This window comes from Schistocerca americana, chromosome 6 (assembly GCF_021461395.2).
Source record: "Schistocerca americana isolate TAMUIC-IGC-003095 chromosome 6, iqSchAmer2.1, whole genome shotgun sequence".
Taxonomy (NCBI): Eukaryota; Metazoa; Arthropoda; class Insecta; order Orthoptera; family Acrididae; genus Schistocerca; species Schistocerca americana.
In genome coordinates this window covers 409,926,382-409,942,301 of record NC_060124.1, presented here as the reverse complement: position 1 = coordinate 409,942,301, position 15,920 = coordinate 409,926,382, and the positions used below count along the sequence as shown (strand labels likewise).

Below are 15,920 nucleotides of genomic sequence, written 5' to 3'. Positions count from 1 at the left end.
CTACATTTTTGCTGATTCGGCTCCCAAACTGAGGGTTGGTGGAAGGTGGTTTGCTTTCTCCATCTTCTTATCCTCCCCTGATGGAGAACTTCAGGTCATTCCCTAATGGGTGAGAGTCGTGATCTGTATCTTTTGTGGAGAAAGAGCCAGTGGCAGTTTCCAACTGTACCGACAGTGGAACTGTATATCATCTTGGAGATATCATGTGTCATGAGTGTGGACTTATTCGTCCTGAGTGGGCAGTCTGACGTTTGACGATTCCAGCACGCACCGTTGTGCTTGTGAGTCAAATTGATTTGGCCAGACCAGCGAACGAGTACACCTCACACTGAAATCCGCCGGGATTTCAGGGCTCTGATAGGAAAAGTTTCACGCGTTCTGATAATCAGAAAGCCAGGAGGCGTAATTTGTATATTTTCGTCGATGCCTCAGAACATACAGCTGCCGCAGTGCAACGCTCCTTGCCCACAGCGCGACTTCTTCTGCTGCCACCTCATTCGAGGTAAAAAGGTAAAGTATTGCTGCATTGGAATAGGGTTGTTAAATGATAATCACAGTTCTCTGTTCTCAGGTGAACCATAGCTTATGGTATATTTGATCATAGTTGATCCCATCTGAATAGAGTTGGGCCTCACAGTAGATTAAATTTTAAAAAAATCTGATTGCATTGTGAAAGGGATTAATTCATTGGAGAATTAATATAGCTTCCAGCCAATGTATGCTTTGCCTTTCAAACACACTTTCTTAAGTTATCTGTGTTAGTCATTTCTGTATAAGATTTATCAGCTAGTTCTCCAGAAAGTTGTAGTTACTAAAGGTTTAATAAAACTTGTCTTTATTTGTAAACTTAAATACGCCACTGTTCTCATTCATAATCCCTCAGCTATTCATTGTTTTTATTTTATTGTGGTGGTACATGGGTACAACAACAATTTAAGGTTCATTCTTATTAAATTAGTTAATTTTATCATTAATTTGAGTTCTGAAAGCAACCAAAATGCCACGAGTAAATTCACTAATTTATTTATAGAAATTAAGGATGTACCACACGATTTGAAGGTTATTGCCAAGATAATATTTTTCTTTATGAAAAGATAACATTTAGCTTCACTAAGACATATATTTATGATTAAAGCAAGTGACAGCTTACACGTTCACTAGGGGCTGGGTTCTGGATTAACGAAACAGCCACGTTTCGGCAGCGGAAAACCTGCATGCCACGCATGTTCAGGGATTTCAGCACCGGCTTGGTATTAACAAATTGGCAGTTATTCTGGACGGTCAAGTGACTGGGACGTACCGTTGAAAGGTGGCTACACTGAGTCACAGCGCCAGAGATTGCGCCAAAGATTATTATTCCGCCGCCTCCACTGGTGCAGTAGTAGTTCAGAGGTTGCCGTGGGCAGTTCTTGTTGAGAGGTTGTCGAGAGCAGTACTAGTTCAGAGGATGTCGAGTGCAGTTGTTGTTCTGTTGGGCGAGAGAGTAGATGCTGTTCGGTTGGTGTAATGTATAGATGGAAGATGTTGCAATGATCACAGTGTATTTTTCGTCAATATATATGGAGGTAAAAAAAACCACACACAGAACAGTTACACTTGTGCTTTGTTGTTTCGTAGCTTTTATAGTTGCAGGGGACTTAATTAATCAATTGTGTTAACGGAAATTTCTTGTCGTTCTTTATTGTTATTTTATGCAGTCAGATTGCGTACTAATACTACTCAGAGCCAACCGGTTACGAGACATCGTAACCGGACACACAGCTACTAAAATTATTGCATTTTAATTAAGCCCCCATGCACCTTCTTCCACTCAAGCTAACTTGTCCTGCGTACTTGATCTTCCTGCCCGTTCTTGGAAGCTGTGCCACTGAATGTCCGTCAGGAAATGTGATTTCAGAATGGTGGTGCACCACGTGAATTCTCAAGTGCGGTTCGGAGACATATCAACAGGCGATTTGGTGAACGATGGATAGGTCGAGGTGATCCAACCATGTGGCCTCCGCGATCGCCGTATTTAACCCCTATGGACTATTTCTTGTGGGTCCTATGCAAAGTTTTATTTGCAAGATTCCTGTAGAGACAGAGCAATGTCTATTGACTGAAGTTCTGGCCGCTGCACTAGAAATTAAAGAGATACCAAGTGAGTGGAGGGTGTGTACCAGAATATGTTTCGTGGGTACAATGTCTGTAACAACGTCGGTGGTCGCCACATCGAGCGGCTGTTTTAATGTGTCGGTACCGTTCTGTATGTACAGAGTGCGGGGTTCTTTTTTGTTTTGGAATAATGGGAAAACATAATGTTTAAATTTTAATACTTAAAAATGTGCTTAAGTAATAAATGGATGTTTCTTTACGTTTCCTTTTGAATTGTTATCTGATAATTGTACTGGGCGATGCCAAATTCAGTTTCCCAAGCAGAAGTGAATGAGTTAAACTCTGCACTGAAACCATCGTAGAAGAGACACAGTACGTTTATGAACATGGGTTCTAGTTCAAAATGGTATACACTGACACCCTCCTACAAGTCCTTGGAATTTGTAACGGGAATTTTCGAAAACCCTTTTAATGAGGGCCACCAGCACGGAGAGTATTCTAAGCACTATGGTCGCGCCACGCTGCAGAGGGACGAGCGGCACGGCAAGAAGGAAGTGCCCAATGTGCATCCGTAAAACGCGTAACGAGCTTCTAACGGCAGATATCACTTATCTCACGGTTAGCGAGGTAAGTGAATAAATGTTTGTAGTTCAGACTACAAAGTCGCTACCAGCAGACAACCTTCGAACTGCTGCGACATCTCCTGTGGCACACATATAAGATATAATCAAAAGTACTGATAAACGTAGATAATTTTTTTTATAAACGAGTACACAGAACGGACAGTGGGAGACAAGAGCAGAGGGTCAGCTGGAGCGCTTGCAGAGCACGGCGATGTAGCAGAAGGCGCCGCAGCGCGGCATGGGCTGGTTGGCGAGGAAGGCGCCGCCGTCCGGGGAGAGCGCCTGCACCAGCGGCTCCGGGGGCTGCAAGCCCGCCCCCGCGCCGCTCCCGCCGCCCCCACCACCGCCGCCCGCTCCCGACGCCTTGGACGTCAGGCCGCTGGAGCAGCCGCACACACCCTTCGCGGACTCCTTGTCGTCTCCTTCTGCGTCCAAGTTGGCGCCCGGCTGGACACAATCCACCACATGTCGTATCGGTTTTGTGTTCACGCTGTAGGCTAGCACACTATATAATTTGGTTCCTTTTTATAGTTCCGTCCCTCGAACGGTAAAAACCAACCCTTATAGAATCACTTCGTTGTCCGTCTGTCTGTCAGTCCGATTGTTAAAAACCCTTATTCTCAGGGACGGGTAGACCTGTCAAGTTGAAATTTATATCACATACTAAGGTATATGGTTCCTTTGTGGTGTAAAACACGTGTTCTTCTAAGTCAATGAAGTCAAAAGATTCGGCCGTTTATGCCACATGTTTTGATATTGCAGATTCACTCATCAAAACTGATAGCCTTCCCGTTGGCCTAGAATCATGAGATTTGGCAGGAAGCAAGGTTTTACAGTAAAAGTAAATGAAAAAATACGAAAACTGTTAATTTATAATCAACTCACAGGAAAAAAAATGTCAGTTGTTATCCGACTGTTTGTCCATCCGATGGTTAAAAAACATTTATTCCAGGAACAAGTAAACCTATCAAATGGAAATTTATGTCACGTGTTAAAGTCTATGGTTCCTCGGTGGTGTAAGACACTAAATTTCGATGCCAACGCAGCCGAAAGATACGACAATTTATGTGACATATTTTCATACTTGCAGCCTTACTCATCAAAAACCTACAGCGTATTTCCCTGTGACCTGGAATCATGAAACTGGGCAGACAGCAAGGTTTCACAGTACAAGTAAAAGAAAAAATCCGAAAACTGTTAATCTGTAATTATCTCACACGAAATAAATTTTTTTGTCTTCTTTTTATCCGACTGTGTCCGTTGACCCCTGTTTCCCATTAACGGTTAGACCTATCCAGTTGAAATTTATATCACATACGAAGGCTTATAGTCCCTTGTCAGTGTCCAAAATGTAAGCTTCTATGTAAATGAAATCAAAAGATGTCACATTTTTGATGTTTGAAAACTCACTGATCAAAACCCAGAGTGTACTTCCCATTGACCTAGGATCATGAAACTTGGCAGAACCAAGGTTTCAAAGGACAAGCAAAGAAAAAATTCAGAAAACTGTAAATCTGTATTTATAGCACACGAAAAAATGTTTATTTCCTCATTAGTTATCCGACTTCAGACGTAACACTAAAACATTTTCGAAAGACTTGGAATTCTCGGGACCGATAGCATGCCATTATCAATGTCGATAACAGGCAAAAGGCGTCGAGAGACTCTGTTTCCGGAATGGATGCTCGCACATGGCCAATTTTTATGTCATATACTCGCTGGATACTGCAAGTGGTTTTGAACTGAACATTGTCTGGTACACAAAACCCTAGAAATTCTGATCAAACGTAAAGGCTGTCAGTGATACTAAATTTAGGGCCCACACACTCATAGCTGGCACACATACTAAAACTGAAGGCAGTAAAGCAAATACTTTCTGAACTCCTTTCCAAATTTTCGTTTGCTAAGAGAGATACAAAGGTACTGCCCCAGTATTACTTTTGCACCACTGCAAAGATACAGATATTAGTGTCATAAATGTTGAGAATCAGATAAAATCGCTATAATGAAATAAGGCTGGATGGAATCTTGTCAGTTCCTACACAGAATGTGCAGCTGCGTTAGCATCCATTTTAGGGGTAATAAACCGTAGATCTCTTGAGCAAAGTTACTGTAATCAATGATTGGAAGAAACGCACAGGTAACACTCGTCTACAAGAAGGGCAGGAGATTAATCCACAATTCTATTGTCCAATCCATTGATGTACATATGTTGTAGAACCCTAAAAAGTATTCTGAGCTCAAGCATAATGATGTATCTTCAAGACAATAACATTCTCCATGTCAGCTATCATGAATTACAGAAACATAGATCAGGCGAAATCCAACTTGCTCTTATTCCTCATGACATCAAAGAGCCATAAATTAAGGAAATCAGATAGATGCAGTTTTTGCTGACTTAACGAAAGCATTTGACTCGGTTCTACACTAGCAATTATTAACATACGTGGTACTGTACTCTGAGGCGACAAAAGTTATGGGATAGCGATACGCAAATATATAGATGGCGGTAGTATCGAGTATACAAGGCATAAAATGGCACTGCATTGGTGTAGCTGTCATTTGTACTCTGGTGATTTATGTGAAAAGACATCTGAGTCATTATGGCCACACAGTGGCGATTAATAGACTTCGAACACGGAACGGTAGGTGGAGCTAGATGCATGAGACATTCAGTTTCGGAAATAGTTATCGAATTCAATATTCCGAGATCCACAGTGACAAGTCCGACAACAGCAGATTTCAGACTTTACCTCTCACCGCGGAGACCGCAGCGGCTGACGGCCTTCACTTAACGACCGAGTAGCGGCGTTTGAGGAGAAGTTGTCAGTGTTAACGGACAAGCAGCACTGCTTGAAATAACAGCAGAAATCAATAGGGACGTAAGACGAATTTATTCCTCCGGACGCTGCAGCGAAATCTGCCGTTAATGAGTTACGACAGCAGACGACCGACACGAGGGCGTTTGTTAATAGCACGACACCGTCCGCAGCGCCTCTCCTGGACTCGCTGGACAGTTGGAAAACTGTGGCCTGGTGAGATCAGTCCCGATTTCAGTTGGTAAGAGCTGATGGTAGGGTTCGAGTGTAGCGCAGGCACGAAGCCATGGACCCAGGTTGTCAACAAAGCACTTTGCAAGCTGGTGGTGGCTACAAAATGGCCTGGGCTGTGTTTATATGAAATGAACTGGGTCCTCTGGTACAACTGAACCAATCATTGACTGGAAATGGTTATGTTCAGGTACTTGGAGACCATTCGTAGCCATTCATAGGCTTCGCGTTCCCAAACAACGATGGAATTTTTAGGATGACAGTGCACCAAGTTGTTCACGACTAATCAGATCATTCTGCACAATTCGAGAGAATGATTTGGTCACCCAGATCGTCCGACATGAATCCCTTAGAACATTAGCAGGATATACCGAGCGAGGTGGCGCAGTGGTTAGACACTGGACTCGCATTCGGGAGGACGACGGTTCAATCCCGCGTCCGGCCATCCAGATTTAGGTTTTCCGTGATTTCCCTAAATCACTCCAGGCAAATGCCGGGATGGTTCCTCTGAAAGGGCACGGCCGATTTCCTTCCCTAATCCGATGAGACCGATGACCACGCAGTCTGGTCTCCTTCCCCAAACCAACCAACCATTAGCGGGATATAATCGAGAGGTCAGTTCGTGCACAATATCCTGCGCCGGCAACGCTTTGGCAACTATGGACGACTGTGGAGACATCAGGGCTCAGTATTTCTGCAGGGAACTTCCAACGACTCGTTGAGTTTTTGCCACGTCGAGTTGCTGCACTACGCCGGGGAAAAGGAGGTCGGACATGATATTAGGAGACATCCCATGACTTTCGTCACTTCAATGTATAGGGTTGTTGTTGCTGTTGTGGTCTTCAGTCATAAGACTGGTTTGATGCAGCTCTCCATGCTACTCTATTCTGTGCCAGCTTCTTCATCTCCCAGTACTTACTGCAACCAACATCCTTCTGAATCTGTTTAGTGTATTCATCTCTTGGTCTCCCTCTACGTTTTTTACCCTCCACGCTGCCCTCCAATGCTAAATTTGTGATCCCTTGATGCCTCAGGACATGTCCTACCAACCGGTCCCTTCTTCTTGTCAAGTTGTGCCACAAACTCCTCTTCTCCCCAATTCTATTCAATACCTCCTCATTAGTTCTATGATCTACCCATCTAATCTTCAGCATTCTTCTGTAGCACCACATTTCGAAAGCGTCTATTCTTTCCTTGTCTAAACTATTTATCGTCCATGTTTCACTTCCATACATGGCTACACTCCATACAAACTTTCAGAAACGACTTCCTGACACTTAAATCTATACTCGATGTTAACAAATTTCTGTTCTTCAGAAACGCTTTCCTTGCCATTGCCAGTCTACATTTTATATCCTCTCTACTTCGACCATCATCAGTTATTTTGCTCCCCAAATAGCAAAACTCTTTTACTACTTTAAGCGTCTCATTTCCTAATCTAATTCCCTCAGCATCACCCGACTTAATTCGACTACATTCTATTATCCTCGTTTTGCTTTTGTTGATGTTCATCTCATATCCTCCTTTCAAGACACTGTCCATTCCGTTTAACTGCTCTTCCAAGTTCTTTGCTGTCTCTGACAGAATTACAATGTCATCGGCGAACCTCAAAGTTTTTATTTCTTCTCCATGGATTTTAATGCCTACTCCGATAGGGTATGAAACAAAATTTCTGACTGGGTTGGTGAATTTAATCTTGGATGGAAAGTCATCGACAGAAGTACAAGTAGCTTCAGACGTTCCCCAAGGAATGTGTGCTCAGACCCCTGTTGTTCATATTGTATATTAATGACATAGCAGACAACATTACCAGAAACTTAAGATTGTTTGAAGGCGGTGCAGTTTTGTATGCTACTAAAGTGCTTTCTGACAAACGGTGAACAAATATCCAGTCAAATTTTGATGCAAACGTTGGCAACTTATTTTAAATTCTCAGAAATGTTATACTGCGTAAAACGCAGAACAACGGTATCTTACGACTACATCAGTGTTTCACGATTAGAATGGACCGTCTAGGAAAAATTTCTGGGTGTGAGATTTCGTAGGGATCTAAAAAGGAATGACCACAAAGACAGAACTGAAGGTGAGGCAGGTGGTAGACTTCATTATAGCGCCGGGATACTTGCAATAGCAGTCAATCTAAAAAAAAGAACTGCGTCTCATAACAGAATATTTCATAAGTTTGTGGATCCCAGTCAAGATAGGACTAATAGTGGACACTGAATGTAGGTTATACAATGAATGGTCATGTGTTTAACTTACGATAATAACGGATAGTTTGTAAAATCTGAAATGGCAGACTTTTGAAGAGAGACAAAAATCATCCCACGAAAGTCTATATAAAAAATTTCTAGGGCCACCTTAAGTGAAGAATCTGGAGATATTTTTCATCCCCCTCCCTACGTATAGCTCAATTAAAAACCTAGCCGACAGGATTACACTCATTACAGTATGCGCAGAGGGGTTTAAGCAGCCATTCCTACCGCGCTCCATATGAAATTGCAACTAGAAAAAACCAGAGCATGTGCTACCACCCCAAGTACCCTCTGCCATGCAATTCACAACGGTGTAAGAGTGTTTGTACCTGTACATGTAATCTAGCTACGACCAAGTAATACACGGTCCAGTAACGTTAATGTGACCACCGCCTATATCCGTGTCAACGCGCTGTAACAACTCATAGACAGCAGTTGGCAGCAATTGCAGTCGAGGGTATATAAAGTGATTTGGGGTGGCACGGAAAACGGTGCAGTCGATGTCATAATTCGGAAACGGAGAGATTTACCTGATGTCAAAAAGGGGATAATCATTGACTTCCGGGTCAAGGGTGAAAGAATTTCCGAAATGACTAAGTGTGTACACTGTTTGCTTGCCGACGTGGTTAGAGTGTACCATGCGTGGCAGTATAGTGCTATCCAAAACCAGCGCTGAGGCAACTATAGCGCACCAAGGGGCATAGCTCACACAGGTGAACTACGGCTGCGAAGATGTGCACGGGTGAATAGATGTGCAACTGTTGAGTAACTGACCGCCCAGACGAACCGAGGGGCTACCAACAGTCTCTCCTCAATGACTGTTCAGCTTACGTTGCTGCGTATGGGCTTCCGCAGCTGGTGCTTGGTTCAGGCACCATGCTGACTGCTATTCATCGGTGATGAAGGGTGAAATGTGCACAACAGCAGAGCAGCTGGACGTACACCGAATAGCGACAGGTGACCTATTAAGAGGAAACACGTTTTATGCTCCATCGGATAGATGGCACTTGGATCGTACAGCGTGAAACGTCTGAGAGAAAACATCCTGCAACAATCCTCGGAAGGGTCCAGGACGAAGGAGGGAGTGTTGCGATCTGAGGAATGTTTTCGTGGCATTGCCTGGGTGATTTCGTAATTATGGAAGTGTGCACCTATCCTTTGGGACCATGTCCACCCCTACATGCAGCCTGTTTTTCCTCAGCACGGACGCATCTACCAGCAAGACAATGCAACGTGAGACACAGCTCGCAGTGCCTGTGCGTGGTCCGTAGGGGAACAAGGATGAGTTCACCGTGCTGCCCTGGCCATCAAACTCCCCGGATGTAAACGCAATCAAGAATCTGTCGGACCACTTCGATCCAGCCGTACACATCAAGAATCCTCAACCGAGAAATATAGCGCAGCTAACTACAGCACCGGAGTCGGCGTGGTTCCACTCCCCTGTTGATGCTCTCCTGATCCATTGACTCTGTTCCTGCACGCCTCGCAACGATCCGCGCTGCAAAAAGTGATTATTCAGGCTTTTGACAGGTGGTCACATTAATGAGATTGGATAGTGTACGTTGGAAACTATTATTTAAAAATATAATTAATTCCTTTTAAACGTTTTTAGTGACATTATTAAGTGAAATAATCATATGGGACAAAAATTAGTCATCCTTAGGGCAACTCACGTTAATACTTCGTAACCCAGCCTGTAGCCTTGATAATGACCACAATTCTACGAGGAAGAGAGAGAACACAATTTTCTTCAGGTATGTCGTGTCCATCTGAGGGCACTCATTGATGATCAGATCAAGGGGAACGACCAGACTGCAGGCAAGTTCACTGAATGTTATCCGCTGTTCCAAAAAGATCCAGACATTTTCTGTATGACTAAGATCGGGAGATATCGCGCTCCATTCGAGGTACGATAAGGTGCCTGAATACTCGTCAAATCAGGAGCGCATGCATGCAGCCCTGAGAACATGACTCTTGCCATCTTTGAAAACGTGAGCGTCCACAGCATACTTATCTCATGAGGTAGATAAATGGGCAACATTTCGTAACCGATAATGTTGAAACAGACATCCTCGCTCTTGTTTACGGCAACCTTGAATGAATAGGCGCAAGCTATGACGCGAGAAACAACCGCAAAAGTCACGGAGCTGCTTTTAACCTCAACTACATTCTCCACTCACTGCGTGTTAACCCTCTGAGTCTCTACAATATAACTTTAAAATTTTTCACTTAAGTAATCTTTATTGTTATGGTAAGCAACGAACACGAGAAGAAACTGGCAATAAATGTACAATCAGTTGTTTTAAGGAGGTGGTTGCACTCTGGAACATAAATGTAAAATTTTTCATAAAATTTACCTTTATTATCACAGTAAGCAACGAACGCAATATGAAATAGGCAAAAGGTAAATAATCAGTTTTTTAAGAAAGTGTCTTCACTTTGGAACCACTGGGACATGCAGTTTTCACGTGTTATATATGAAGGTAAATTCGCATTTTTCCTATACAAAATCCCACATCTCGAAATTTCCATGAACTCATAACACCGAAAACAAATTATCCTAAATAATAACCAAAAATGGGCCTAAAACTTAATAAATTTTGTATCACAGCTAAATACTGTCCCAATGGTTTCGTTTCGATAATAGTCATAAAGGCAGTACTATAAAGTCAAATTTACGTTACAATAACTTAGATATACTTACTGTCGCTATCAACGATCCCCTCAATATGGCCACTACAAAAAACCGCGTGTCAGAATCTCCTACAATCGCATACGTCAATCTCAGCGCCGACTGTTGCTTTGAACGCTATAGGTGAGTCCTACAACGCACTACATTCGCAAAAGTACTTCAGTATACCACTAAAGTCTCTGTTTTGCAATATCATCGGTTGTTACGTGCGAAAGGCCCTGGTACTTTAGGCTGAAACCATTGGGGTTCGAAGTGTTAAACGCTTCTTTGTACTTTCGGTGCACTCGACGCATGGTAGGGGAGCGAGGGGCTTGTTGTAACAGGGGTAAGCTGTAACAGGCTCTTTTCACTAGGATCTTAAACTTTATTAGCGTATTTCTTTGACTCGATTTGACCTATAAACCGCGCCGCATCATGTTGCAGTAGCCAGTGTCCCGCCGGCCGGCGCAGTGAGCGGAAGTGTGCAGGCGCATCACTTTTGCCAGGTAATATAAAATTGTACTGTCGTAACATTTTGGCTTGTGTTATTATTATCGACTAATTGCAAACTTTCTACATCTTATTTACATTCAAATTTATCTATCGCTGATAATATGTAACAGGTTTTCAGATTGCTAAATTGTTTAAATAGTTATCTTGATAAATGTTAAAAATCATACCATGGGGTTAGTTGTAAAAAAATCCCGGGGCTTGTTGTAACGTGTTACAACACGCCCCACGTTATGATGTAGTTACCCATTTTTTTCCTTTCTTCTAGAATGAAGGTGTATAAAAGAAAGTCAGAGCGGGCAACACAAAGCCAAGAAGTGTAGGAGTTAGCGGCAGCTGAAGTTGTAGAAAAAAAATGCAGTATTCCCAAAGCTAGTCAAGACTTTCGGATTATGTCACGTCTCTCTTTATAGATACATACAGAAAAAGAAGAATAATGAATGTTTAAGAGTTGGTTATGTTAAGCTTAGACAAGTATTTACTGCGGAAGAAGAGGGTAAGATGGCTTCCTACCTACTCAAGTGCGCCGAAATGTATTTTGGACTACTTCCTTTAGAAGTAAGGAAACTAGCTTACCAATGCGGTGTGCAGCTTAATGCTAAAAACATTCCTCCTTCTTGGCATCAAAATAACATGGCTGGTACTGACTGGTTCCAAATTTTTATGCGCAGAAATCCACAGTTAGCTTTAAGGACACCAGAAGCGACGTCGTTCAATAAGACTAATGTTAATTCATTCTTTGCAATATATCAACAACTTCTCCAAAAATATCAGTGTAATGCTTCTCGAATATGGAACATTGATGAAACAGGGGTCACAACGGTTCAAAAATCTAAGAAAATAGTAGCTGCTCGTGGCCAAAAGCAAATTGGAGCTATCTTATCGGATGAGAGGGGAACTCTTGTAACACTTGCTTGTCCCTCTAACGCTGCGGGTAATTTTATCCCACCGATGTTCGTTTTCCCAGGCTGAAATATAATGAAATGTTTATTCGTGGTGGGCCTCCGGATTGCATTGGAGCTGATAATTCCTCTGGATGTATGACCGAAAAAGAATTTATAATTTTTATGGATCATTTTATCTAACACGCCAAACCCACCAAGGAAGAGCCAGTTCTATTGCTACTTGATAACCATAGCTCACACGTGAATATTGGAGTTGTTGAAAAAGCCAAAGATAATAATGTCATCATGTTATCGTTTCTCCCGCACTGCTCCCACAATTTGCAACCTTTAGACGTAGGAGTGTACGGCCCTTTTAAAAATTACATAAATAGGGCACAGACAGCAAGGATGCACAACAATCCGGGGAAAACGATGACAATATATGACATACCAGGTATTGTGAAAGAGCTGTTACCGCTTGCCTTAAACCCTGCTAATATGATGATTGGATTTAAAGCTTCTGGTGTGTGGCCTTTGAATGCTGATATTTTCCAAGACTCCGACTTTGCGCCATCTTATGTTACTGATCGTCCAGATCCTACACAAGAGCCAGACGTCGTAAATGTCACAGAAAATTTATCATTGAAACTTGAAAATCCAGAACCATTAGATTCTGCACCTGAATTAGATATCAGCACCACGGAAATTATAAGCCAAATCGAAACTGCGAACAAAAGAACTCCGAGTTGCTCCAGTCTACAAAAACCTTTTTCGCCATCGAAGATTAGACCTCTACCAAAGGCGCCACCAAGAAAACCTAATACAAATAGCAGACGCAAAAGAAAATCTACAGTATTGACGGACACTCCTGAAGTAGAAGCTTTACAAAAGGAATATGAGGAAAAGATGAAGAAAAAACAGAAAAAAAGATGACAAAATTAAAGGAAAAGGTAAAGGAAAGGGGAAGGGGAAGGGGAAAGGCAAAGGTAAATCAACAAAACATAAAACAGGAGCGGACAGAGTTAAAAAAAAGATTTTATGTTCAGAATCAGAATCTGAATCAGAAGAGTGGTATTGTCTGGTATGTGGTGACGCTTACACAGATTCAATTAAAGAAGATTGGGACGAGTGTTGCATTTGTAAGATGTGGGCACATGTAGGATGTGTTACAGGAGACCCTATATCTTTTATTTGTATTAATTGTTGCTCAGATGAAGACTGAATTTAATTATAATGAAACCCACCAAATGTTGATTCGTATATAAGTGCAATCTTTGTTAGATACTAAAAAGAGATAATTACGAAGCATACCTTAGATGTAAATAATTTAATTACTTACTGTGATTTAAAAGTGCCATGATGATTATATGCAGTGTTTAACTAAATAAAACTGTTAATTACTTAATTTTTAGGTGTTGATTACTTAAAAACTGTATTAAAGTTGATTTTTGATAATAATTACATAATACCTACTTTAGAAAGATGTCAATTTTGTTAACAATAAACAAAGAATAAATGATTAGAGGTATTATGGTTTTTTTTTTTTTTTTTTGTTGTTGTTATGACTTGCCCTGGTAGACGTTACAACTTGCCCCAAGCACGAGGTAAGGTGTAACACTGCACTTCTTCTAGCAAATAATTGATTGTAAAATGATGACCAATAGTTATGGTATTATTTTTACTTGATTTGGTAGAGGAAGAGTTACAGCATCCATCCATCTTTATTTACTAGCAATTTCATCAATGGATTTCAAGATATATTAGTTTTCATGAAAACTGTTACAACAAGCCTCTCGCTCCCCTACTATTTCAAAAGAGTCAAAATCGCAACTCGTCACATCATACTACACGCTTACAGTGAACTACTATCCAGGCTGGGTTGTGTTTGGCCCATGAAGAAGCGCAGCTTTATGCTTTGCTTTGGGAAATTGCCGTTTGACAGGTACACGGCTCCAAATACCACAGCACACTTTGCAGTGTCCGCTCGGAAACTGTTTCAGGTACACACGAATCCACTGAGAGCAGCAATAATTCCTATCGGGTTTGAAAGCGACTGTCGTTGAGAAGACATGAAAGTCGTTTCCTGACGCTACCATTTATGACCTGTTTACGACCACTGTCCTTATGCTGAGTTACACGGTTGCCAATCGTACCCACCATTCTCTGTGGACTCGTCTGACAGTCCGTGCTGGTACACCAACAAATCGTGCAACTCCATTCACTATGTGTTCATGGGCACACCCTAACACGAAGTCTCGTTACTGACGTTCTCTCACGTGTCCACCTCGACCCATGTTACTTTGCTGATTCCATACAAACTACTGGCTCAAACACACCGCTTCACTGCCCTGCTTTACTTTAAAGGTGGCGATTCACATGGTTGCTTGGTACCAGTTCTACACTCTCTAGAACGTTCCAAATAAGCGGTGTGCTCTTTTACGGGTGTGGTAACTATTTTATCAGATGAGCCTATCCATTGTGCTTATAGAAAATCAATTGTGGAGAACTTTAAAGAGACGTCACGGTAGTAATACTTAGGAGATACGGATATGGTTTGCTACGTTACACAGGAGATGTGCTCCAAACGCGACAGAGTTACAAGTGAATGCCGTAAAAGGCAGATGAGTTCACACTGCTGGGGTAAAAGATCTGAGCTCGATATGACTTTACTCGCTGGGCTGCTAAGACTTTCACCTGCACCTATAAAATGGGAGGATATGCTCACTTTAGATGGATGAGAGTCAACAGGGCGACGAATTTTGACAATATGTGAGATGATAACGTCGTATCGTCTCTCAAGCTATAGCTAATCCAATATTAAAACTATATTTACCTTAATCATTTATTTAGAGTTAACTTATGATTTCCGGAATAAATTCAAATTAACTTCATTTGTATGTTCACAGAACTATATTGTATCTAGTCGTAGCTCCTTTGTTCTGTCGCTGGACCAATCGTTTAATAATCCAGGACAGAAAGAAGGTCAAAATCTGCCGTAATATCATATGTCTTTAGACAATGGAGAAAATAACGCAGTCCATCGCAAAATCCGTCGTTTTATGACAGTGGACGTAGATTTCAGCTATTTTCCGTTACTGCGGATCTATATTTCAGCTAATTTTGCATTTATCATCAGTGCTTTATAGGCAGTCATGTAGAATCAATGTAATTACAACGACATATATTCCCATATAACTTAGACATATACGAGCATTAGTCAAACTCAATAATATTTTCAATGCTGTATAACCGCACATTCCCCAAGGAAAGTACAAATTTCAGAAAAGTTTGATTTTATTTGCTGTAGCACAGTATGAGACTATACATATTCATTCGTATTTATTGAAACTGATGTTCATAACTGCTATTAAAATATTAATATTGTTAGTGTTTCAACGGCCACACTGCCGGAAAAAAATGGAATACCCAAAAGGAAAATGTCATTTTATTGACAAATTGGGTGACAAGTAGTTCATCATTTTAAGAGAATATGATAAGAAATTCAGATCGAAGGGAACACACGTAACACCGTGAAGAATGCCCAAACAGTCGCATCAGTCCACAGTGTATCCCGCTCTGGCGGCAATGCAGGCTTGTGTTATTGCATGCAAACTGTCGTAAAGGTGTCGATTGGCTTCCTGTGATAGATTGTCCCAAGCATCTTGCGTCTTTTGTTGCAATTTGGTACTTCTACTTGCAGGCCCTGTAGAACGAGTACATTCCCACTTGATCATGTTCCACAAGTGTTCAGTTGACAAGAAATTTGGTGATTTTTGTTCGTAAGGGCTGTTGTTGTGCACCATGAAGAACAAGTTGCGTAGCAGCAGCCATAT

At 41.7% G+C, this 15,920-nt stretch overlaps 1 protein-coding gene across 1 annotated transcript in view; it reads right to left on the bottom strand.

Annotated features, from left to right (window-relative positions):
* Positions 1 to 2,900: 2,900 nt before the first annotated feature.
* Positions 2,901 to 15,920, bottom strand: part of LOC124620177 — a 68,472-nt gene continuing 55,452 nt past the window's right edge. Inside the window, exon 4 of the mRNA XM_047146847.1 lies at positions 2,901 to 3,020. Within this exon, the coding sequence (XP_047002803.1) occupies positions 2,901 to 3,020 (120 nt within the window). The remainder of the gene's footprint in view (positions 3,021 to 15,920) is intronic.